We start from the raw sequence: 27,872 nt of genomic DNA, 5'->3' as shown, positions 1-27,872 counted from the left end.
AAAATGTCCCGAAAAGATTTGTGGTGCACTTATAATCTACACTTTTCTCGGCATTATCTTCTCTACTAGTGAACTAACGACTGACCAAAATTTAAACCTTTTCTCTTACGTTTCATTTGCTTAAATAATGATGTTGAATAATTGTATTTTGCACTTGACCATGCGAGGATCGTAAAAGAGTGAGCCGCCGTCCTAGGCCACCCTTTCTTTCGGTAGCTCAGCTCTTGCGGCTTGCTCTTCGACGCGTGCCGCACAGCTACGCACACAAAGTACCATTGTCTTACATCATTGTTTTAGAAATGTTGATATTATAGAAAAGTTTAAACTTGTTGTTACTTAATTATCAAAGAAGTTAATACTATCATAATAATAGTTCATTACTGTACCAAAAACTTTTTAAGGCCATTTTACAAAAATAGTTTTTCTTGCAGTATGACATGGTTTTGCAAAAAGTGTACGTACAATTTTGTATAGTACTTGGAGGACGCAACAGCTAAAACTTCTCAAAATCTTAGCTCCTAATCTTGAAAAGAGAAAAGTTATAAGTTTCAAAAGTTATAAGATGAATCAATAGTTTTTTTAAATTTGCAGGACTACTACAAGACTAAACAGGTTCATCCACAGTCTTTTTTTTTGTCTTTTTCGTCTCATAAGCATATCAAAAGCTTTTTTTTCTTACCTTAATCTGAAGATGTCTGTCGCGAAAAACCGGTTTAAGACGTTTTTACCATTTTGTTTGGATCATTAACGGAAATCGATTTTTTTTCTTGGAACTCGAAATTAAGAACACCAAAAAGCTAATTCCATCATACTTGAACTAAGATTCAAAGCCCAGTTTTATGATTAGTTACATAAAACTTAAACGCTGTGACATCACGTTGGCTTGATAAAGCATCTTGAGTCGCGTGGTCTTCAAGAGCAATTAGCTTTACTATCAATTGAATAACTTATTCTGCTTGCGTGATCACGAACACGAAGATGGGATAAAATTTGTGTGCCATTAACTGTACCTACTTGGCAGCCGTAACTAGTACTCTAAAACTCCTAATTTCTTTGCACCATTATATACAACGGTACGATCATCTAGAAAATGGTGGTAGGCATGACTGAGCCTTTTGCTGGAGAACTTCTCCTGCTTCCCCCCTTTCTGTTTTGATTGTTATTGCGATTCATTATTTTGTCATCCCACATAACCAGTGACTTTTTTTTCTAAGGTTTCTCAATTTATTTTCAAGTTATTTATACTAAGATGTACAGTAGCATTTTAGTATGCAGTAGAACAGTTAGTAGCATACCCTATTCTATTCCAAGCATCGCTTTTTCGGGACACATTGGTCGATTTTATGTTATTTAGTTAAGCTAATAATCTCTCCATAAGTCGGGTCAAACGCTCCATGTCTTTATATTTTACTCTAATGTGGCGGTTAATCGTACAGTTTATTGATTGGTAGTTTCACTGTCTAGCATGTTGAAATAAAAATAAATTACATTATAACTGCACAGTCTTCCTTACGCTGATGCGTCTACTAGATACCTTTTTTTTGGACGCACAGATTCGCTATAATATAAGAAAAATATGGTTTATAGCGTCAGAAACTAAGTGAGCATTCAAGTTACTCTTGGAAATGACAATATTAACTCTGTATATCGTGTTTCTCAACACTAGTCAAGTTGAAAATTTAAGCAAATAAGACACATAAAACAGACGTGCTTACAAACCCACTGGTTTATGTAACGCGGTTACAAAAAACGTTAGCTTTTATAGCTTTATAAGTGTGTGCGTGTGTGTGTATATTATGTCCTATGTTTTAGAAACACGACGGTATTTACATTTATTTTTCTGCACTTGACTATTATTCCGGGCATACGTTCGTACCTTATTACGATGCAATTTTTTTGTGCAGTCTTGTTATGAAGATTTCTCAAACACGGCAATTGAGTGTAAAAATAAACTTCACTGCCAGATAAAGACGATAAAGCTGCAGGGCTTACATACTTATCGATACCCATGGTATTGCAAGCAAATAATGTAGGAAAACTTGGGGTGAAAGACATATTTTGACTTTTTAAAGTAGATAATGTAAAATATTTATCTCGTCGGTAACAATAGAATAGCCGCTGCTTTTAACACACGTGACTTTGTCATACGTCTCTGCCCTAGTGGCAACACAAAAAAAAATTATTGCTCCTATCGTTGAGACACCATTTTTACTCTGGTGTTCTGTTGGGATCACCAATTTAGGTGTAACATATATAAATATACTAGTGGGGCTCCGCCCCCCTGCGCGCTCTGCGCGCCAACCCTCCATTTCTAGTTTAAAATTAATTAGTGAAATAAAAAAGGTTATTTTTTTTTGTTTTTCTTCATCCAATCTTTAATCAAAAAGTAACCTAATCAAAAATATTGCAACAATAAATTTCAAGATAAAATATAAAAATTTGATTATTTGTATAATTTAGAAGTTAGTCAAATCATCAAAAACACGAAAAAATTAGCAATACCTTTGACAAATTAATAACTTATTTTAAGCTGGTCTTGGCACCTCATTTGCGTTCTTACTATTAACAGAGATTTGTATGAAGTAACTTGAAAATTTTTATTGTGTTTTTTTCTTATGAATTTTCAGTGCGTCTTCTCAAAAAAATAAGTAGCAGTATTTGCACTTGAAAAGAAATGAAGCGATAAAAAAAATTTCTGGTTGATAAAACAGATTCAATTTGAGATATGTATACTTTAAAGTGGCTCATCACCTTTTCAATGCATTTATATTGAAATCCATGGTAAAATAAAACTCAAAGAATCTACAGTTTAAATTATCTTTCTAATAAAATGGAGAAAGTACGAAATTGCGTAATAAAAAAAAAAGATATTACATGTTACAAGTCCAAAATGAAGGTTAATCTCGATACCTAAAAAAGCGAATTTATATCTATAGGTACAATCATCGAACTTGCTAATCGATGTTTCCAGGCGTGATAGTCTGATGTTGAACGAACACATAGTCCAGGGGTAATGGAGGCTAGTCTGCTACTAGGGGCGCTATAAGCCACTTTAAGTACAATTTTTTAATGCAACTTTCTAACAGCAAATATTTCAAATTTAATAAAAAAAATTGCACCCATAGAGGGTCTTAATTTAATAAGGCTTGTATTCTAAAAGCATACTGGTTTTAAGTATAATTCTTATCTTTGAAACACAATAAACTTCAAAAATTTAAATGAAGACCCCAGCAAAATAAACCCATAACTTATGACAAAGTTATAAGCAATGGTATATGTATTTAAAGAGCAAATAAAATAAGTAATGTTAATATTGTTTAAAATATTTAATATTAAAAAAGTTATTTTACACAGTAGTTCCAAAGTTGACCAAAAAAGGAATCCAATGTTTACGCAAAAACACAAAAATAATAGTAATACAAGATATTTTAGATAAAAAAAAATTATTTAATCTTCACCATACATATCACTGTTTATGACATTGTTTTTCATGTTAGTTACAGTTACTTTTATTTATAAATTTTTTTTTGACATAAATTACACGAATAATGTTTATCGTTTGAATATATAAGTTAATGATTTGATATATACTCTTTCGATTTAAAGGTTTTACAATACTGATCACACTTGAATAAACAATCCTCAGAATGTGTTACCAGTTGCCTCTCAAGATTAGAGTTTAAAGTATAAGTTTTCGTAAAAATACTACGTAAATAAGACTTTTCGGGGTCATGGCTATTTAAATGAACACTTACTTAAGTTTTTGTAAGAAACTATTTCTTACAAATATCACGTTTGTACAGTTTTGTTAAAGTGCATTTTTTAATGGACATTTAAGTTTCCCTTCTAAAAAAAATTTTTATGACAGATGTGACATGTATTAACAAAAATAAACAAATTCGGAAAAAAAAGTAATCATCTGTTTTTTGTATGTACACAAATATTTTTCAGGTTCTTTGGAAACGTTATGAAAATGAATGCTAGAAAAATTACAATGAATTTTTATTATAAATTAAAAAATTACATTTTTACTTATTTTTAGGAACACAAGGCAGTTAAGGTAAAAATATATCATTGAACTCACACAATTCATTAAATACAACTTGTAATAAAAAATTGTATTTCAGTTTGAAAAATTTATTGGTCTGCAATGTATGCTGACCGAAATTTTTGAACCCTGAAGAGTTAATAGAACATAAGAAGACACATCGAAAATTATTATACGTTTGTGATACTTGTAAAATTGTATTTATTTTGAAACAAAATTATTTTAGACATCGAAAGAAACACAGTTTGGAAAAAACAATTACGTGCATTTATTGTAATAAAACATTCAAGGGACTCACACATTAAATAGACATCTAAGAATTCCAATAAATATGAAATTAAACAAATCTGTACAAAATGTGTAGCAGGATTTTTAAGGTTAGAAAACTTGAAAAGATATACAAAAATTCACATTTTATAAACTCATAATGTACAATGTTTTCGAAATAAATTATAATTTTGGTACACGAGAAGTTTTTTTTTTATTACTACACGATATAATTATAAAAAATTTGACTATTAGACAAGTTTAAGACTTCTTAAAAATATATCAAAGTCACTTGTACAACACTTGAATTGATTCTTGCAATCAAAACAACTACCCAGCCAAACGCAATCATTTTCTTATCTGTTAAGGTTTTTTAAAAGTGAGGTAGGGTTGGAGAGGAATGCATGGGGGATGAAGGGAAATGTAATTATATAGACAAAATAGCAAGAGAACAAACGAATAACAAGGTATTTTGAGGGAGATAGAGGGGAATTATAGGCTGAATCCACTCGAAATAACTATATGATATAGGTAAATACACAGATATATTCCTATATAATATAGTTGTATTGATGAAAGTGAGTCCCCCCTGCTCCCCTCAGCTCCCCCTTGATTTACGTAGTTATTTGCTTGTTTTCACGTCATTTTTAATCAAACTATATTTGAGTAAGCTCACCCTGCTCCCCCTCAGCTCCCCCTTGCTCCCCCTCTACATCCCCCAAAAAATACTTATTTATAGAATGCTTTACCATCATAAATGTTAAAAAATATACGTAATTTAGTACCCAATTCATATCTCGTCTTTAGGATTTTTTAAGTCACTGATCATAGGTCTCCCTCTGACTTTTTGCTCCCCCTTACTCACTATATGTCTGAAGTACCATTATTTGTTTAACTTGATTCAACTTCTACATTTCAAATCTCTTTCTGGTCCATGATTACTTTACCCAAATATAAAATTCTTGATTACCTGAGAATTGTTTATTTACAAAAAGACGGAACTCAGGAGAAGGTATAATTAAATAGACAAACAGAATTAAGTTTTTGAAACAAGAACTTAATTTGTTAGCTTGATGTTGTGACATTTCATGTGTCATTTCAACCCATCTGTTCTCTTAAAACCTTTCCACATTTTTTACATGTTTGCTTTTTATGGTTTTTATAAATTAACATACGTCTGTTTAAATGTGACGATCTTCAAAGTTATTTATTTTTGAATTACTGAAAAATTTCTTGCTAAACAACACTTTTAATTTCCGATTTATTCTTGGATTCAATTTGAATAAAAATTCTTTTTGGATTCTTGCATCTTAATAAAGCAACGTATAATTGTCGGTAAGAGAATAAAGGTTTTTCAATATACAATCCTAAGGAATTAAAACTCTGTTCTCGTGATTTGTTGATAAACATAAAACACACTAATGCAAAGGGAAACTGTCTCCTATAGAAGACAAAAGGTGATGAAGATGAGGTGGAAGTATTCAATGTTATTCTGGGAATATAAACTTTGCTTTTTTTTCTCCCGTTATTATTCCTGCTTCTATATCATACTTAAACAATTTTGTTATTTTCAATCCTGTGCCTCTACAGAGACCGTCTGATATACTTGAAGTTTTTATCAACACTACTATAGCATTTATTTTTAATTTTAATTCGTGTGGTGGAAGACCCTCTCTAATATTATTTAAAAATTTTATTGGAAAATTAATATTTATGTTATCATATGTTCTATCAACTCCTCTGTGAGTCTCGTATTCTGCTGTTGTGAACCTATTATTAGCATGCATTGATAAATACACGAGTAATGTCGTTATTTTGTCTTCTTAATCTGTTAGTGGGGGGTTGGCGCGTGGAGCGCGCAGACGGGCGTCAGCCCCACTAGTATATATATACGGTCTTATGTATATATATATGCATAAGAGCGCGCAGTAGCTCAGACGGCTAGGTCGTGGATTGGCACGCGGGAGACCGTGGTTCGATTCCCGGCCAGTGCGACTTATCGGGCAAGTACCTCTATGATTTTTAATATGTGCTTTTTCACCACGCAATGCTTCTTGAGGAGGGTTTAGGCGACCTCCTCGCAGCATAATTGCCTAATTTCCCCCTACCCCCCTCCCAGTAATAGGAGGCCTCTCATCCCTCTTCCCTTCCTTCTCCAAAGTGCTAAGTGCCCATTAGTAGTGCCCTTATTAAAAGGAGCTAGACGTAGAGCACTATAATATGAATATATATATATATATATATATATATATATGCATACTTGCTGAATTTTGCCACATAGCGTTTTAGGCATGCGGCAGCACCAGAGCAGATACCTTGCGAGCGTGAGCTAGCTCCACTTCGAGTACGAATTTACGCAAAGCCAAGTGTAGTCGTCTTGCCGTCACACTGTACATCAACATACTTGCCATCATGTTACAATACATATAACAAAATAGCGTGTTCATTCATTAACTATGATGTATTCCATTGGAAATGAAGATTAATCGTGAGATTTTTTTTGTTACTTAAATTTTGTAACGTAGTTTTTGCTGATACTACGTAGAGCATATTGCAGTGTACAATTAAAGCACACACGTGCAATGGGCAATTGCTTGCCGTATACTGTGTTTGTGAAGTTGCGGTCAGAGGTGAAAAGTGAATTTAGTGTGCTTTAAGCAAAAGCTTATTTCTTGAGAATTTATAAAAATTAAAAGGTGTAACGGCAATTAATTCAAATTTAAGCAGTGAAGTCGACAAGATTAAGATGTAACTTAGTACAACTGCTAGGCAAGGCGTAGTTTGAACCATGAAACCGATTACGACAAGAAAGAAATTCGAGCTGTAAATTGGGCAATTAAAGCTAATTTGATAAACGAAGCATAGAAGGTAGCTCTATTCTCGAAAATGCTTGGTAAACAAAATTTTGCTTTGTTAACGAATTCGTGCATGGCAAAACTGGCTTCGAAACCTCTTAATCGACATAATAAAAAGACATTTGCAACCATCACCCATTGAAATCACAGATCGTTCTAAGTTCAAGGAAGGTTCACAAAAGGAGAGTAAGGCAATAAGTAAATTTTGTTAAAATTTAAAGGAATTAGCGTAGGATTGTAATTTTGCTTCCGAATCAAACAATTATCTGCGTGATCAGTATTCACTGCGATGCTTCTAAGAAAATTTTTTTACGTGAAGAGAACCTCACATTTGATGTGTCAGTCAAGAAGATCTTTGCCATGAACGCAGAAACGCGTTATGCCGCGGGCATGTTACCAAGGAAAATTTGGTGAATTTCGTTAAGTCATTAAGTCAGCCCAGCTGACGAAGAGGGTTACTAAGGGCCACGCAACTTTAAAGCAACATGAATCTCAAGGGAATGCGAGCACAAGTAACCAGTGACGCACAGAAGGGAAATTTATTTGTTTTTTTGGTGGTCACTCGAATCACGTTGCGTCGAATTATCAGTTCAGTGAGTAAGTTTGCCGTACATGTAAGCAAAGAGGTCATTTAGTGTGCGTATGTAAGCAAAAGCGTTACTACGTGCAGTATCAAAAAAGTTAACCAGTTATTTGGGGAAAACATTTTTATTAAAGATGATATTTACAATGAAAGTGATGTGAGCTTGTGAAAACTTATATACAATTTTTAATTTACCTAATACTGTTGTTCTACCTCCAAAAAAAAGCTGCGCTAATTTTTAGGTCTGTTGCTATTAAAAACAAAGTTCAGTCTAGTCAAACCATTAATGATGAGCAGGTAAGGCCCTCAGATAATGTTAAATGAGCAATGTAGGCCCTCAGATAATGTTAAACCTTTGAGGCGTTTTCAGAGCATTTTTAAATTGGTCTTGTATTTGGATTCATAACTTCTTTTATTCGTCACCTTTTTATTATTTTATTGTATTTTTCTTACGGAAGTAGGGTTGTAATATATGTAGATATCTTTCTGTATTGTATAGTTTACTGGGTAATGCATTTTATGCATTTTACATAACCTCCACAGACTTTCACTCACCACCCATTGGCCCCCCCAAAATAAGTTAAAATTCCGTCATTTTCTCCCTAACTTGACTACATTGCGATTTTTTTGGAAACTAGGACAAAAGGTAAAATTATAGTAAACAATTCAATAGCTGTACCTTATAATAAATTTCTATTGATGAAATGTAAGTGTTACATTAACGTTAAGTTTCGAACATCAATCTAGAACATAACATATATATTTATCACTACGTTCATAAAAGTAGTGACAGAGAATTAATTAAAACTCAAAAATTAAAAGACGACAGAACAGACACATTCAATTCAATGAGTTATTATATTGATGCTAGTTGCGTGAATCTAATAAAAGCAGCTTTTAAACTACAAGAATTCTCAATTTGTACTAAAAGTTATATAGTTATAAATTTAGCTTTTCACCTCAGAAATAAACAAAAATACGTTATGCACCAAACTAGAACAAGAAGACAAGGAAAAAGAGATTAATTTTCAATAGGGGTCACTCATAGCAGAGTGAATTCAGTACTTAACTACTATGCAGAAGATCGCTGGTTAGATTTTCGAGAGAAGCGATTTTTTTTCTCTTTTTTTTTAGGTTTAAGTGCAGGAAATAAATCAAAATTTAAAAATTTTATTTTTTTGTATATGCGCTTCGGTGGTTAGGTGTAGCGTTGTTTGATAAGTGAAATAAAATGAAAAATTTACTTTAGTTACATATTTTCTCAAGGTCATCAATCTAAAATCGTTAGCTATAAAATTCTCAAATGCCAATTTTACGTATGTTTTTCATGAATCAAATGGAAAGACTTTTATTTCAAGTAAAAGTAGAGTGTGATTATCGTTCGCAACCTCCAGGGGGGTGGAGTGCCATTAGTGCTTATATATTTACGTGACAGTAAAGCCGAAGCACTTATCATGCGCGGGAATCTTTTAATTTAATTGTTCGAAAATTACTAAGGCTCAATGAAACTTTTGATTATTTTAAGCATTTTAAGTAGTGTTTATTTAATATTGCACGTATGCGTAAAAATGGTTGGTAGTGGAGGTTGGAGCGCAATACAATTAAAAAGTGAAAGTTACAAAACTAATAAGTGATAATTTTTAATTATAAAGCAAAGTTCAATTTATTAGAGTTTTAGAAAATCCAACTGTTACATTAAACAAGTTATGCAAAAAAACTATAAATAAAGAAAGTAAAAGTGTCATGATTGGCGTTGAAAACATACATACACGTAGTTTACGCATGTGTATTCAATATTACCACGTACCGTCTTGGGTGTGTAGCAGCTCCAGAGCAAGTAGCTGGCTAGTGCAAGTAAGTGTCATGCCACTCCGAGTACAACTGTACGCAAATCCAGGCGTAGGCATCTTGCCGTCACTCTACACATCAGTATACTTGCTACTATAAGTAAGAATAAACGTGTGTCTCAAACTAGCGTGTTCATCCATTAATCTCAATACTTAACATTGGGTTCTATCTATGGTTCGATAAGAAGCTCGGGGAATAACTAAAAACGCTTTTGCAAAACAAATGATTCGTTCTACTAAAATAATACTTGCCTGCACAAAGTCGAACACTAAGCCTTTATAACTCATCGCTCTTCCTACTTTCTGATTCATACTGTCTCTCTTCCTCTTCTGTGGGTTTCTTTTTTGTTGTTCTATTCCATTGTCCGTATTGCTCAACTGAGTGGTACATAGCTCACAACTGTGTTTATAAATTATCCCTGCTAAAGCTCCAGAAGTTATTTACCTGGATCAAATGAAATGTAGATTTTACTACTAAGTAAATATATTTTAAAGATAAAAAGACTATATGGCACATATACGACTTAATGGCACACTCATACTAAGACGTATTACGAAGGCAGCGCTATTATTACGCCAAATGAAACCGAGCCCCACAGTTTTGTTTGTGCATACCAGAGTTCTAGCAAAAATAAAAGCTAAAAACTTAGCCATTTACGCTGAAGTTAAATAATGGGCTCTTGAAGGACATGTACTTGTCATACAACATGTTTTGCAGGTTTAAAGAATAAAACCCTTGTTTTTTTTTTTTTTTTTTTGTCAGGAACTGCTGGTCAATTTTTTTTTAATTTTAAAAATTATGATACTATTACACGCTTTTGAAACTAATTTCTGTGCTTTACAAAAGATAACGAAGTATTTAAAAAAAATAATGATTTCAATTACAATTATCTTTTCTAAGTCAGTATTCACTGACACAACCTTACAACGCCGTGTTTTACTCAATTTTTATCGCTTTATTTTCGTGTTGACTTAAATTTTGTCACTAACTTCAAGTAGACCATGCACATTATTTACAAATGTTGAAGTCATTATATTCAAACTGTAAAAATTCTATTGTAACGTGAGATTCTATGGCCTCAATGTTTTAATTTAAAAAAAGTCCGTCATAATGTTATAAAATCTCAATTTTCATCGTTTTAGGATCATAAAAATAAAAATTTTACGTAAAGCTATTTGAAAATTATATTTTTAGCAGGTTTGTCTACATACATAAGACGACTAATCGACCAACTTGCAATGGTTATCACGATATCAAAAACTAAGATTAGATCCCTTTGACTTACAGCTAGTTAATTGAGTGTTATGAAATAGTCGTTACAGACCCAGTATATTACTCTTGTAGAGAGTAATACGTCTGGATAATCATATTCTTATATCGTACGTATTTTGACCGATTAAGTTAAGAATTCAAGGTTTCTTTTTTAAAAACTGTATGTTTAGTTATAATAGACAATTCGATAATACATGTATTATAAGTGGCTATTATGTGTTTGACCAGAAATAAACTTTCCTCTTTCCTTTCAGCTTTAATAAGAAAAAATTTTTTGAGTACGCCGTAGCTCAGTCAGCTAGATCGTGGGTCGGCACGTGGGAGCTCAGTTCGATTCCAGGCCAATGCGACTTTTTAGGACAAGTACCTCTGTGAATTTTCACATTTACTTTTTCACCACGCAATACTCCTTGAAAAGGAGATAATCTCCTCCTACCCCCTCCAAGTATTGGTTGGCCTCCTATTGCTATTTCTTTCCCCCTGTTAAGTCCTTAGTGCCGAGAGTAATGACCTTAATTGGAGCCGAATGTATAGTACTTTAATATGAAAAAAGAATAAACAAAAATTTAAGTTTCCATTAATTGTTTGTACAGCACACGAAAAATTTAAACATAAAAGTGATATAATTAAAAGTTATATTCATAAATTTTCAGTTTTCAAAATACTTAAACTAATAACATCGCCTATTCCAAGCTTCTCTGTAATCTACTGTAAAGTACAATAATCAATTTCTTAAACTTGTTATACTATCTTCATTTCCGAGATTTTAGAAAAGTACGGCTTACCATGCATTACATAACCTCAAAAACAATTAGGAAGCTTAAATGAGTATTGTGAATTTTGCATTCCATCACCTTGATGTTTTTCCAGATTTCATTATATTATTTTTTTTAATTCAAAACTATCTATTTTGAAAAAAAAAACTTCAGAAAGCACACTGCATCATGCAGCCAATAGCGTCACTGGTGTCTTACAAAAAAAGTTTTGACTCTATTGTCATGTCTTCCGCTTACCTTTTACTGTGTAGCTTTAACGGTAGCTTTAACCTCACCAGCTTATACTGAATAAAACTAACAATTATTTTCTGACTTTCAAGACTCCGAATAGTCATGCATGAACATAAATACATTACTATCACGATTGACTTCAAAAATTGTGCTGTAAAAGAAGCAGCCTGCAAAGACAGCATGTGCCGTCCTGCTATCATTTACTTGTGGCTCTCAAACCATGTTTGTTGCAATGATGAAAGGTTAAAGCCCAGTTGCCTACTTCAAAGAGCATCTCAGTGAATTTTAATCTAAGCGCCACCACCGTTAAAACTGTAAACTAGTTACTAGTATTCGTATTTCTATACATAATGTGGGGACTCTGTTCTGTCAGCTAGAGAAGAGGCGTTCTCTCTCTCCCCGCTCTTACAGTTTCTAGGTCTCTCGCTTCGGCAAGCCGCGTTGTCGTGCCAGAGAAGTCTCGATCGTCTTTGCAAGTACAACTGTACAGCTTCAAGTGAGAAGCTTTGTATCTAACCTAGTAAATAGAAACCAAGTCTTGTTATGTTAACATGGTGTTGATTCTTCGCCCTTAAACCCTTCCTCTTCAAGCTCTGGACACGGCAGCCATGGGTCTGCCAGCACGTGCTTACTAAAGGCCAACACATAATTCATATTGGTGACCTTGACCGAAGAAGTTTTCTCTTTCAGATGAAGACACCAGTGATTAATCTTTGAACAGCGGCATTTTTCTTCACGTGCTGACAACGAAAAACAGGCAAGTTCTCTCCGCTCTCGTCCATCGCTTGGCTTTAAGCTTTCGGCCTCTTCGGCGCACCTGTTGATCTTGTACGCGACAAAATTGACGCCAGCCAACCAAAGTGCTTTCCATCCAGGGCAACATCATCCAATTGACACTGACATCATCCGATCTTCTGAGGTCATCTTTTCTCCTTGCAGCGCAACAGGCTCTCTCATCGACCATCAACGCAAGATTGCCCTGTCATCGACAATGACTCACCGCCGCACCCGTCCAGATCATCGCCCAGCCTCATTGTCTTGGCACAGTATCCCATAACAGCAGTTAATTTGGATCTGAATCAGTGGTGGCGTTAAAGTTGTAGGCTCTACTAAATTGTTACTCAGCTCATTAAATAAGTCTTGCTTGCTGTTGCTGTACATTCCATTAATGTTACTATTGTGTACATCAGCCTTGAAAGCTTAATCAAAGTCCATCTTACGTCCTTATTTCATCTTCTTACTATCGAAAGATATTGGATGTTAAATAAAAACACCTTCAGTTTCCCCGTTTTAGAACATAGAAAGACGTAAGAAGGTGAAATAAGCATTATTTCTGTCTCACCGGCTTACATAAAATAATGTTGTATTTTCTGCACAAAACAAAAAAAAATTATGTAATCATGATAGTTGATATTTTTTTTCATTATCATTAAAATTATTATTATTACTTTAGTTTTTGTTATTATTACTTTTTTTACTAATGTTTTTTTTTTCTTCGTCCAAGGTTGCCCAAAATGCCTTGACGCACGATAAAACATGGCACAAATCCCTTTCCTGTGTAGAACTTGCAGTCTGCCTAAAGATGTTGTTTTCCACTATGATGTTTTTAATGATACAGACTAAGTACCCACTAAACTGGCAAGACCTATCTCCTGGGGTGGTAAGCTCGGGATCTGATTTTGGATTGAAACTTTAAGTCAGAGTCATGGAGTGTTGACCATTGACGTGGTCTTCCATGTAGATATCGTTACCGTCATCATTTTGCCTTTTTTTTATTTTATCTGGTCGTCTGCTGTTTTGCGGAAACGTTGATTTCCGTTGCTTCCCCTTGCTGATGGCTTGGGTAAGTCACCGCAGCTTGGGTCTGCAATAGTCATCCCGCTTTTGTCATCTTAAACTCTATGTGCACCTTGTAGGCATATTACTCTTGGCTTTTTCTAGTGCCTTCCAAAATTCTGGGCAGCTACCACTACTTGCTCCGTATTTTGTACCTTCTGTTTCGCAAGCAAAACATTGGGTCTCCTCCTTGCAATCCTTCTTGTGATTATTGCAGCTACCGCATCAGAAGCATAGCTTCGACCGGTCCTCCTTATTGCAGTTTTGGGCTATTTATCTGGACCCCCGACACTGGTATCATCTGAGTACTTCAGCCCGTTTCCTTACTTGGCAGGTTGTAAGGCATTTTAACAAGCTCCTCATTCATTCTACAGTTCTGTCGTTGGTCTCTCCTGTGTTTACCAGAATTTTTTTCTGCCCTCTCTTATTGGTTTCTAGTACTGTCACTGTTTTTGTCTGTGGCGAGCAAGTAGGGATACTGCTTAACGCAAGTTTGATGTCAGACTTCTTAGTAATTAGATCCAGATCCCAGAGTTTAAGCGTTACTCTTTTCTTATCCTTTTTAACGGATCCTAGTTCTTTCGTGGCTTCATTTATACTGCTAACAAGGGTTCCTCTGTCCTTTACTTCTCTAACTTCTAAAAGATCTCAATTTTTAGTCGTAGTGACTCCTTTGACCGCGATCTCAGCTTGTTTCGGCTTGAAGTTGGTCCTCATCTTCTTTAGGACCTCGACAAAGCTCTGCCCTTCCGCTACCTTTACAAAGATCCTCTTTTTCCTTTTTCTGACCTTACGTTTGTAATTCCTGCTGCTATCTACTGTGATCCTAGGGACAAGGTTGTGGCCTTCCTTGACCTTCCTTCCTTTTTTAAGAGGTGGGATAGAAATCTCCTTCAAAGCTTTGGGGCTTCTATTTTGCTTGCCTGCCAGCACGCTGTTTATAAACCGTGTTTGGATTGAGTGCATGATCCTCTCTCCCACTTCTTTGATTGTTACGTCTTTTTTTTGGACTAAAATAAAGTTAGCTTTATTTAAGTCCTTTCGTGGTTTTTCTTTAACTTTAGGAGTAGGTTCACTACCACTTAACGCCTTCTTTAATTGGCATCGCCATTTTAGTATTTGTTGTTGTAACTGTGTCCATCATTACTCTGATTTATTTGCGAGTTTCGTAAATGCAAGGTTCTCCTTAGCTTGTTTATCCTATAAATTTCTTTTTGTTCTGTCAATGTACTTCATGTCAATCTCTAAGTTGTTAAAGAAGAATCTAATGACACTGACATCACTTTATTCACTTTCTTTGCTTAACAGCCTATTACCCTATGGCTAGACAAGAACATAGAGCTAATCTGTAGTTGTTTTTTATTCGCGTACTTCTCCCTTAGCCTTCCAGTTATAGCACTACAAAAGGTAGCCCGGATCATCACTACCTCCATATGGTTGCATGATGACGACACCTATCCTCCCGTTGGCACAGCTGCCAGTGCTGAGGATTCCGCAGCTCCCTACACTAGAAGTGTCATTGGATAATCCCTCTCAATATTGAGTCTTTCTGACATTTGAGTTTTTTGCGTTGCTCAATGGAAAACAGCGCTTTTCTTTTTTTTGTCCTATAGGTATACAAGAAAGTGTGTAAACCAGGGCAGCGTCCTCCTCCGTTTCCAGAAAAAAGTGCTATTTGCTTGGGCCAGATGGGAGTCGCCCCTCTCTATTAATCGCACCAAGGAAACTTCCCTGGCTTTTTGTGAAAAAGTATTTCATAGTAGGTGTACGTATAGTGCATGCTTATTGTAGTTCTCCACGAGTGCCCCAGAGGCAGGCTGACAGGCGAGTGAATCCCCAGCTAGCCCGCGAGTCCGGCAGCCCCGGCTGGTGTATCGCCATAGAGCCTCCTCAGTGGTAGTTTAACCGGTATTATTAAGCCCACTACGTCTTTATAAATGAGTTACACAGCCTTATCAGATGCGGTTACCTGGCATTACCCAAGTCTCATCGCCTGGCTTTACCACTACACCAAAACCCCCACGCCTTGAAGCAACGATGCCCACGGTCAACTCCGAAGGACAGCCCGTGAATGAATCTATGTTAAAGTAGTATACGTTTGGTGAATGCGCTGAAGGAAATGTTTTAACTGTTACTTAGCCGTATACGTAATGGGGTATATTTTTACGAGGCTTTCTCCTCGGCGTTTTGATCCAGATAACTATTTTATTTCGTTACAACCACCTGTGGGTACAAGCTTTAACCGCCATCATCATTATCTTCATTATCTTCATCATCATCATCATCATCATCATCATCATCATCATCATCATCATCATCATCATCATCATCATCATCATCATTATCATAATTTTTATTTTTATTATTATTATTATTATTATAATTATTATTATTATTACTATAATTATTTTTCTACCCCTCCCGCAGCCCTTTTACCTTTTGCCAGTGCTGTCCCTTAGGTCCCTTAACACTTTCTTTAATCGACTCTTTTTAATTTATTTAAATTGTTTTTTTTGATTCGCGGCTTAACTGTTGTTGGTTAAGTTTTATAATTAAGATGAATTATAAATCAATTTTACTTTATTAAATCTGCCTAATTTACAGTGTTAATATACAGTGTAATAAAAAATATCGTTTATAATCATACAGCACATCGCTATTGTTAATGTTCTTGTTAAGGAACATAAGAATGAGAATAACTTTATTGAGGCTGAGGACTCAGAGTTTATAGTAGCCAGAATATAATATAATGCCTGTGTACAGGCAACGTTAATTAGCACGATGGATCACTTACAATTTATCAAGGTAGCATTTTAAAGGCTTTTCGATTTTCACATACAAGATAATTACTGAATGATGAACAACAAAAAAATAAACGTAATAAAAGTATATGACAAAATGAATATGCCTGATAATCAACAATGTAGCGAGTCTCATTTTTCCAGAAAAAATTGCCGCAGTCTATCACAAGCTACTTAAGACAGTAAATCAATAGATTTGATATAATCCATAAGACGGCTCCTGAAGCAAGGTGAGGTACCCAGTCATTCACTGGCAGACGTCACGAGCGGAGTTGTCTATCGCAAGGCTGGAAACCCTGGACACCAACTACTCTGTTTCACCCTTTTGACTTAAAGCACCTAACCAGGAATCACTGATCGTCTCCAAGTTCTGCGCTAGGTGAACCTATCAGTGAAGCTATATAAGAGAAACAAACTTGAGCAAACGGAACAGTTTCGAACAAGCAAGCATAAACAACCAATCTCTTTACCTTGGATGACAGAAATGCCTGAGTTCTGTGAAAAAAAGGGGTGCTTTAGACACCAACGTCTCCAGCGTGACAGAAAGTAACGTTGGATAAGAAATCTGCAACAAGCTCTTCGCTTTAGACGTTGTAGTTTCCTCCCGATCAATCTGGTGCTACAACAGCAGGCCAGATAAAATTACCCTAAGGTGTCCAGGCAGTCACGTTTGCTGGAAACTTTAGCCAAGAAAGAGTTAAGCTCATTGGTTTTCTGTAGGGCCGTTGGACTTGGAACTACCTCGCCAAAGAAAATATTACAACTTAACAAAGTTGACAAAAAATAGTCTTTGGGGCTCACCAAAGTCCTAACCATGCCTATAGTCACAAGAGAGGAAACATTAAATGCTCTAAATGTATATAGTTATGAGCATCAAGAAACTGACACAGAACATTCATCGAAATCAAAACAGCGGCGTTGAAATCGACAAATAAAGAATTAGTGGATCTTGGGTAAAGCAAAGACAGAGGGTCAGCTAGTATTTAATAAATAAAAACTATCAATGCTGACCTAATCCTGTCAACAGAATAATCTTTGTGTTTGTGAGTTCATACCACTACCACAAATTTTAACGCATTATTTAATGTCTAACGAATAAAGTGTCGTGTTAAAAGTTTTTATTGCTAGCACTACTGTATAAGCCCACAAAACGGATAAAAATAGAGAAAAAACAGTAAGGCAAATACGAGACTGTTAGTAGAAGCTCTGCTTCTTTGCCATAGTAAAAAAATTAACTGTAAGAAACAGAATTAAGTATAATTATAAAATAAGGATATGTCAGAAACATTTTTTTCGTTAATAACGAATTTATTTAATATGTAAGTATTATAATTAATGACTTAAAGTTTTAATTTTTTTCATAAGCTCTTATGGAAAAGCATTAGAAAATAAGTTATGCATTCTTTTTCTAAAGAAAATAAAAATATTCGAGTAGAGAAATTATAAGCTTCTTTTAAATTTTTCTTTCATCAATGCTTATTTTTGAAGTGCAGCATGCGAGGTATTTTCTCGACATATTTTTAAAGAAAGAAAGTAAAAATTTATTGTAGACAGTGTCTGGTCACTAATACTTGCGAGTTGTAAAAAACAGTTATTATTATTATACATAAAAATTGCTGAAATATTGACCCTTTTCATCAAATATTTCTTGTTTTGTAAGCTGTAAAAGTTAAATACATGAAAATATGAACGGGTAAAAAATGATTTAATGAATCATCATTATAAATTAATCGTTTTTATTCTCATCGATTTTAGACTATCGATTTTTTTTTTTTAATAGCCCATCCCTAATGGCAGCTAGACCTTGACTGCCTAGGCTACACTCGTCTGTACTTATGTTTCAGTAATGTGACTGTCAAGCTTTTCATGTCTGTATATAGACAAAAGAGCTATCTTTACAGCTATGAACGTATTATATTCTGGCTACACTATATACACAGTATATGCACAATATAGGCATACACGCTCGCACGTTCTGTGTACGTAAGCCTTAATTAGGCATATTCGAAAACAAATTTCAGGTTAGTGCAGGTGACCCGTGTCAGCCTAAAATTCGCTTGCAAACATACCTATAAGTATAGGTATATCTATTACGCAATATCAGCACAGCAGACATCTTCCTTTTTCTCTCTCTCTCTCTCTCTCTCTCTCTCTCTCTCCGCTTAACTAGCCTTACCTCGGCTCTCGGTTTGCTTTGGCTTACCCCCCCCCCCGCCAACCCGCCTCCTTCACTCATCTGTTCTTTTGTCCGTTCTCACTTGTTCTATCTATTGTGCGAGTAATTGGGCAGCAAAGTAGGGAATTTTATTCTACGGTCTTACAGTAAAGAAGTAAGAATACGACGTAATTGATTTTTTTCTGGGTTAAACATGATGTATAGAATGTCACTTTAATACAATAAATGTACTCTACGTAACAGACAAACTTTCTTACACTTAATCGATTAGTGATAAACTTGTACGCTACGCGCCGTTGTAATATTCTCACCATCCCAATTAGTACTGTTACGTAACTCTTTATGGATATACTTTATGTATCTAGTAGAATTTGTGTGTATATATATGTATATATGTATGTGTACCAATAAAACCCATTTACATACAAGATTTACATTTTTTCATTTTTCTACAAGATTTCATTTTTGATCCAAAAATTCTTCTCTTTTGCATATAACCCAAATTCTGGCAATAGAGAAAAATTTTGTAAATCGTTTAATATACCTACACACATTAGTTGTGTACAAAAAACAGATAACTCAGAAAAAATTGGCCGGATCCAACAATTCTTATTCTTAATATTCGTTGAATAAAAAAGTTTTAAATAAAATGAAATTTTAAAAAAAGACATAATACAGTATTAATAAAGCAACATTAAAAGGATTTGGCCAATAATATCTAGATTTGACGATAATATCTAAATAATTTTTCTGATAGATGTACTAAATAATATTGGTAAAAGCTTATTACCTCATGAACTTGCTAAAAACATAGAGCATTCGGTATGTTGATAAAAAATTTGAATACATCAGATTGTTGAAGTATTGGCACAAGGTTAAAAATAACGAAGTTAATAAAATTTTTAATTAAGGCAGGACTAAAATTTGATGAAAAAATTAAACGAACAGTTTTCATCTCAAAAACCACTTGAAATACTGGAAATATACCTTTTTTACCATTCATTCTGTACAGAAGGCACTCTCTTAGTTTTAGCTTTTTAATGAATAATAATAAAAAACAAGATCATACTTTTAATATTGTAGGACTATATTTTAAAAAATTATTGTTTTCACATGGTCAATTATATGTTGCCTAATCAAGATGCATAACTCAGGATAGTGTTTTCGAGCGGAATGAAAATGAAAATGACGCTGAAGTATAAAATATTGCGTCAAACAAAACTTTTCCATCATTGAAAAATTGACTTAGGCATTGTTTGTTTGAATTACCTGCAGCTCTGTCTGTACGTGGTCTATAGAGCTGATTGGTTTTTTACACAACTACAGAATACTGCTGTATCCAAATATATATAACTATCGATCCCCCGTCTTAACTTCGTCCGAGACTTACTAAATAGAATACCGTAGTATGTTGACATGTACTGTGAAACGTTTTCAGTTAAAAATTTTACATCTATTCCCGACACTTCTGAGAACAAAATCGTCTTATTAAAAACATATTTGTTCGTAATGCATGCACTTTATTTGGTCGAGTAATAAGCTCTTAAAAGTAAAAAAACATAATTATGCTGAAAAGTACCGTGTGAACGTATGCCATAAAATAATCGTTGGTCTTTGAGGGCCGTTGATTTGCAGTTTCTCCCGTATAATCTACAAAAAGGGCTATTTTTTAAAGCTATAAAGATTTAAAACTCACAAGAAATATAGAATTATAAAAAAAATTTTCTCTTATCTCACAACTTTATTACTAAAGCAACTAAGTTCTGGAGCTTAATCTCTACATTTTTTATCGCCACAAAAATACAAATACATATTTCACCTATTTCAAAATCTAGAAAATTTAAGAGATGACTTTTAGAGTACGATGAAAAGCTGATCTCTCCCGCAATAGATTCTTTATTTATGCATTTTGACGCTGCTGTGTCCATCTCGATAAATGTTCTGCGTCAGTTTCTTGAGGCCCAAAATTGTATTTATTAGATAAATTTAAAGTTTTTCTTTTAATTCACTCTCTTGCGACTTTTAACATGGTTAAAACTTTTGTGAGCTTTAACGGCTGTTTTTCGTCAACTTTTTTGAGTTCTAATATATTTTTTGGTAAGGTGGTTCGACGTACGATGGCCCTAAAAAGAACTGGTGAGCTTCTTAAGTAATTTCTTTCTTGACTAAAGTTTCCAGAAAACGTGACTGCCTGAATTCCTCCGGCTGATTTTCTCTGGCCTGCTGTTGTAGCACCAGTCTGGTGGGAAGGAAAACTGCAAAGACTAAAGCTTTGGAGCTGGTTGTAGAGCTCTTTCCTAACGTCTCCTGGTATTATGCTGAAGACGTTGGTGTATAAGGCACCTTCTTTTTTTGCAGACTCAGTTGTTTTGGTTATTTAAAGTGAGTAGATGGGTTCGTAATGTTTGCCCGTTGAAAACTGTCCGGTTTGCTCAAGTTTATTTTTCTTTTATAGCTGTTAGGTTCTCCCAGCTCAGATCTTGGAGAGGATCGATGATTCCTAGTTAAATGCTTGGAGTCTATAGAGTAATGTAATGTAAGGTCTATGGTCACCGGGGTTTCCAGCCTTATAACGAAAAACTCCGCTTGTGACGTCCACCAGTGAATAACTGACTTGGTTTAATAGTGGCTGGCTTTATACAGTCTTTTATTATACTAATCGTTGCTGAAAGCGGTAGTAAAACTGTATTTTTGTTGGCAAGGTAGTTTAAGCTTAGGTGGCCTTTTAAAGAACCAATGAGATTAATGGTTAAATAGAAAACGTTGTTACTTAAAGTGGTCCTGAGAAGGGCCAGTGGTAAAATTTTCAGCTATTCCTTATCATTATTCTTGATGAAGGAGAGCCAGCTGCGGGTAGCTTGATTTTTATCTTCGGAGTCTCTGTATAATACGAAGACCGTGCTGAAGGGAGGTACGCCGCTGACCAAAAGAATATCTCGTCTTCAGGTCGTTCCCCGGACAACCAACCGCTCATCGTTAGTCGGGAAACTAGGCCTGGTGAATACCTTCTATGTAGGTATGCCGTTGAGACGACCACTAAGAAGGAGGTCATTGTGGCTGCCCGTACTCCTCAGGGCTGTCTTTTCTGGCTTGCATTTGATGTAGAAAATTTTCTGATAGCACCGGGCCGGATGGTTAAACGGCCACAAAACTCTGAAGTGTTGGAGCAGGTTGTGCTCTGGCTTGACAAGAAAAGTTGTCGTCGGTAGCCGAGCTACCCAGCTGCACGACTAACAACCTTATTCTTGATGTACTGCCAGCGGACGACTATAAGAATTTCTGAGACGCTCTGGCCTATTATATCCACTTTTATTTAATTCTATTGCAGATAGCTTCGATGTTATATCTATGCCACCTAGTAGATCCTACTAAACTAACATAAAATGCTAGCGTACTTTTGCAAAACTTTGAGCTTATTTATTCCCATTGTTAATTTATTTTAAAAAACTGTTCAAAAACCATTTAGGAAGTGTCCATAATCAGTATGCAAAATTTCAGCCAGATCGGTTGAGTAGTTTTCGCAGTTGTTGATTACGACAGTTTTAGCCACTTTGCTTTATATATAAGATTTACATATTTTTATTTTTTAAAAGAATTTTATTATTGATATCATGTGTATAGGAAAATAAAAGGACACGTAACGTAATACAAAAATTTTCTAAAAAGCCTTCTCCTTTCTAAAATTTTTTTTTTGATGGTTATATTATATTCTTCTGTCAAAATTCTAACAAACTGCTACGTTGTTTAACGTTGTAATACTTTTTTTATAGAGCACTTTTGATGTATATATTGTATAATGAATGTCATTTTCCTTGTAGGGCACATTTTAATGGTTCCACAAAAAGATTGATTAGCGATGATCTCCATTGTTGTTACTATTTTACCATAATATAAAATTGTATAATTACACGTACGTATATTATGCTATACACATATCTACATAATAACAACAAAGAAAAGATCAACGCACTTCTCTGTTTGCGTCATGGGTGGTATGGAAAAAATATAAGTATAATATACCACCTTGGATCAATATTTCAAGGGACCGTTGACGAAGATTGTATTTACTAAATCCTACACAAAAATAAAAAAACCTTTGACTCTGTATAAGAAGGGGCTAATAGGAGGCTAGAAAAGCCTGGAAAGAGAATGGGGGGGGGGGTAAGTAAGCGCAAAAACGAATTGAAGGGCAGTAAATGGGGCTGAGATGGGCCATAAAAAGCGTGAAAAAAGTGTAAGGAGGAGGGTAAGTAGGTGCAAGAACAAATTTATTAGTGGTGATGGAGCTGAAAGGGGGGAAATTAATGTTTTTCTTGGGTTAATTTAACATTAAAATAAAAACAATTTTGCCTTGTTTTGAAGGGCGCAAGGAGGGCTGTGGGGGATTTAAAAAAGCGTAGAAAGAGAATGAGGGGGAGGGGAAGTTGAAAGAACTAATTGAGGTGTGGCGAGGATGGTCGGGGGGTGTGACCAACAATTTCATTTGGTTTGTTTTACATTGAAACAAAAAAAATTTGGCCTTGTTTTGAAAGGGTGGCTGGGGGGAAGAAAATTTTTAAGGGGGGAGTGAGATGGGTTAAATGATGACAACGAGGGCTCAGTCAAAAGTTTATGGGGTTAATTTCATACTGAAATAAAAACAATTCTCTTATTTTTTGGGGGTTGAAGGGATGAAGGCGTCAAATTTTATGTGTGGGATGCCCAAGAAAGGTCGTGCGCACAGCTCCGCCTAAGTGAGTATATCGACGCCTCGGGCGAAGACTATTCCCTACTTCGAAGCCTGGACGAAGACTATGCCTTTTTCCGCAGTCGGGACGAGAACTATGCCCTTTTGTCTGTTCCAGACGAAAACTATGCCCTTTTCTCGCGCTCGGACGAAAGCTATGCCCTTTTCTCGAGTCCAAACGAAAACTATGCCCTTTTTTCTAGTCCGTGTGAAGACTATTACATTTTTTCCGAGTCCGGTTGAAGATATTGACTTTTTCTGGAACCCGGATGAAGTACAATTCATTTAAGGTCACCTTACATTTGTGTTTGTAATTAAATATATAGTCAAATATACTTATATAGTGGTTGTTGTTTACATTTATATAAATAATTGTAAATAGTAATACACCATTACAAAATAATAACACAAACTCAGGAATATTTTTATAAGCATGGTAATTTGCAATTAAAGAATATGAAAGACTCTTTTATATTTTACTTTCAAATTTATTATTTTTTCTACATTTTTGTTGATTATAATATAACTAATATAAGTATTGTAATATAATTATTAAAAAATAATTAAAATTTGTACATTTCGTGATATAGTAAAGTATAATATCTGTAAGCAAATTGAGAAAAAAGTCAACTTTTTTATATTAATTAATGTTTGTAAGACATGCATATTTGGATTACAAAGTATTTTTTAACACTTGAGTAAATTAGCAAGTTTAAAATAATTACAGTTATTGTTACATACAATTTACGGAATCTTTTAAAAAAAGCTCAAAAACCCCTTTTTTCAAAACACTTACCAAAACTCCAAATACTTAAGCCGTTAGACCTGCTAAGAATACTGATTACATGTTGTTTTTTTACAAAGGCGTCTGTAGATTCACGTACATGTGAATCTCGATGTGAAGATACAACTTTTATCGATATAAATATATACACAAGTATCAAGAAATCTGAAAATATTAAATCGATTTCAGAAGCTTTGTATTTGTGAGCTTTTTCCAGCGTACTAGTAGCTAGTAGAGGGGTTAGTAAATAATATTGGGGTATTTTTAATTTAGTTTTCGTCTGGACGCGAGAAAAAAACCTATTTTTAGCCAAGACTCAGAAAAAATGGCATAGTTCTCGTCCGGACTAGAAAAAAAGGCATATCTTTTGTCCGGACTCAAGAAAAAGGTATAGTCTTTGCCTGGGACTAAAAGAAGGGCAAAGTTTTCGTCCGGACTAGAAAAAAGGGCACAGTTTTCATCTAGGGCCAATTAGGGCATAGTCTCCTTCCGGAGCGTCGATATAGTAGTGAAATATATATATATATATATATATATATATATATATATATATATATATATATGTATATATAATTCTTGTATCTTACAGCCATACCTGAGGACTATGACTAATAGGCTTTGCATTGTTGTGTTACTCTACGTGTACATGCTATCGTTATTGGCATATCAAGCATAGATCAAATATGATCAGTCACTCATACAGCAATGGTACTGGCGTATTTTACATGGCTTTCGAATCGTGTTATAAGCAATTGGTTTCTTAGAAGTGCAAGCCTAGTATGTATCGATTGGGTCTAGAACTCGGAAGTCTATATTACCAAGCTCCCGACCCGTAAAAACCACAACCTAAATCACTTTGTTACTGTAGTTGGATATATTTATATTCAGATCTTAATTCTTTTGACAATTTTTATAATTTTACCAGTATAACCTCTTATAATTTAATTTTAAATTTTGTTAATATGAATTTGACATATCTCGTGCAAAGAATGACATTATAACTTTGCTGAGTTAGTAATGAACTTCCTTATTCCGTATTTAAGTTTTATTAGAGCATTTATTTGTGGTAAAGCTGTTGCATTTTCATTGTTCTAACTCAAAAAAAAAATCTTTTTTTCCCTAATTTATTGCTTTTCTTTTTAAAATATTCTGTACTCTCTATTTCCTTTCAGTCTTTCAATTTTGTGAAGAAGCTCCAAAGCTCTTAGCTGATAATTTTTTTTGTACCAGTTTTACCGTAAGTTAGACACTTCAGTACAAAAAAGTTTATTCTAATATCCTATCCACCTAAAAACTTATCCAATTTCATTTTCTCTTGATCTCTTTTTTCTATCAAGTTACATATCTCCATATCATAGGATATTTTACTCGTTACCATGTACTGAAAAAGCTCTACGCTTTTGTTAGAATTGTTTATAACTTATTTGGTTACTTACTATAACTGCCTTCTTTATTAAATGTTTCAACATTATTAAAAATTTTTAACAATCACTCGTATCCATTTCTTCCTTCACTTTTTTATATTTTTAACTTCTCTGCTCTACCTACATTGAAAACTAACTGATGCCCTCTTTAAGTATTGAAAAAAAATCTTTTGTAGCTTAATTCTATTTTGTAGTATTAAGCTAGTATAAAAACGTCCTTCTTTTATTAGCTAGTTTCATTGTATTTAGCATAGGTTCACGGATGATCATATTTTTAACATACGAATATTCATACCTCCTATATTACTTGTTTAAACCTTTTTCTCCTTCCCACCCTCCATAAAATTTAATGTAGTACACAACTTTGTCATAAGCTTTCCTTATTCCGTAACTTCTTTGTGATCTCTTTTTGAACTTTCATTCTAGCTTCCGTTTTTTCGTATTTGACTTTTTCTACTCAGTATTTACCGACTCTTATATCCTTAATTACAATTTCCCTACATCAACTGTGTAAGCAGCTGCGTCATAGTATACTGAAAGGATGTTCATTTATTTCATTCTTCTTTTCCAAATCTTTTAATCCACGATAAAGACGTTATCTACAGTGTATCTCATTTTTCTAAGACACGTCTGATGCATGCGCAGTAAATTTTTCTTGTCAGTCTCTCTTATAATCTCTTATTTAATAATATTTTTAAATTTTTTTAATACAAATGGATAGCAAATTATTCCTGTAGTTTTTAACTCCGTCTCTCTTTTCTTTCTCATTAAAGATACTATACTCGTCTTCCCATTATTACGTAATTATTTACCTTTTCTTACTTTACTTAGCAAAATACTAAGACGTTTTTTTAGCCACTATCTTCGTACAACCTACCTTTATCTGCAATGTTACCTACATCAACAGCGTTTTTCTATTTTATCTTATTTTAATATTCTATTCTTCTATTCTGTTTTTCTATTTTATCTTGTTAGTTCTATCAACAGATGCATCAAACTTTACTTTGCTTTTAGTCATGCTATGTACCAATTTCTTTTTTTTTTTTTTTTCTACATTTCTGTATGTAACTGGAATTTAATTACTTTCTCTTAACTATTAAACTCTTGTTACGACATCTTATCTGTTTTAAGCTAATTTTTGCATATACTATTTTTTTGCTATATTTTTCTTTTCTTCGCGATCGTACTGCGTTTTTATTAAATCCACTTGTTTTAGTGTCTTTAATAGGACAGTATAATTTTATTGCTCTTGACTTACTCGCACGTTGATTGCGTTTACCTAAAGCTTAAGTGACTCGTCACAAGCCCTAACTTAATGATTGCTACCGCTTTCGTTTAGCATAACATGCGAGAAATATTTGCATCTTACTTTAAAGGCATTTATCATGTTTCTTTCCCGCTCACACAATCTATTCCTTGTAGCAGTTTAAGCAACAACAGCTGATCGACAATACTAAAATTACACGTAAGTAATAAACATTGTTTGCACACGACTATTTACTTTCGTGCGACGTTGCCAAATTTGTTTTCTTCATACAACTCTATGTATGAATTTCTAGTAACGATTTCTTAGTTGTCATGTGACTAACGTAACAATTTCTAAAATCCTTATGTATCCCGTATTTTGTACTTGACTCTTGGCATTTTTCTACGATATACCTATTTAAGAATAGTTTAGTCGTAACTTTAAGTTTCACTTTTTTTTTTTCTTGTAATGTGCCTAAAAACATGTATTTCTTTAATAAAAGCATTAAAAAATAATTTTATCCTGTTTCGTTTATGGTTTTTGTAACTTTTTACTTATATTTGTATTTCTTATATTCCAGATCACATTGTCAACGGTCGATAAAAGGAAAATGCAATTGGTGATCAAAATTAATATCATTAATATGGATGGTAAAACCTTAGTAGATTTTCGACTATCAAAAGGATGTGGTATTGAATTTAAAAAAGAATTTGTTAAAATTAAGAGTCTCATAGATAATTTAAAAATGTTGGAATAGCATAGTTAGTGGTGTATATATATATATATATATATATACATATATGTATATGTGTCTTCACAATGTAATTTTAATAAAATTTTTAAAAAACTAATAAAAATTACATACATTGTTTAAATATATTAAATTTAAAAATATTAAAACTCTTGATTTAAAAACTTTTTGCTAATAGAAATTACAGTTATTTCTCTTAACGTACAGTTGGATACGCACGCGGCTATTTCACCTAACTTGAGAAAAGC

The 27,872-nt window shown here is 34.0% G+C and overlaps 1 protein-coding gene across 2 annotated transcripts in view; it reads left to right on the top strand.

Moving 5' to 3' along the window:
* grp (serine/threonine-protein kinase grp) overlaps positions 1–27,636 on the top strand; it is a 212,188-nt gene extending 184,552 nt beyond the window's left edge. For both annotated transcript variants that reach the window (XM_089595865.1, XM_089595863.1), the window contains one exon: positions 27,454–27,636. In XM_089595865.1, the coding sequence (XP_089451991.1) occupies positions 27,454–27,630 (177 nt within the window). In that variant the 3' untranslated portion in view covers positions 27,631–27,636. The remainder of the gene's footprint in view (positions 1–27,453) is intronic.
* The last annotated feature ends 236 nt before the right edge of the window (positions 27,637–27,872 follow it).

This window comes from Copidosoma floridanum, unplaced genomic scaffold (assembly GCF_036245765.1).
Source record: "Copidosoma floridanum isolate Cflo_tuat_1 unplaced genomic scaffold, Cflo_Japanese_pri ptg000004l, whole genome shotgun sequence".
In the NCBI taxonomy this organism is placed as follows: Eukaryota; Metazoa; Arthropoda; class Insecta; order Hymenoptera; family Encyrtidae; genus Copidosoma; species Copidosoma floridanum.
Note: the sequence above shows the minus strand (reverse complement) of the source record. Positions and strands in the feature narration are given on the sequence as shown.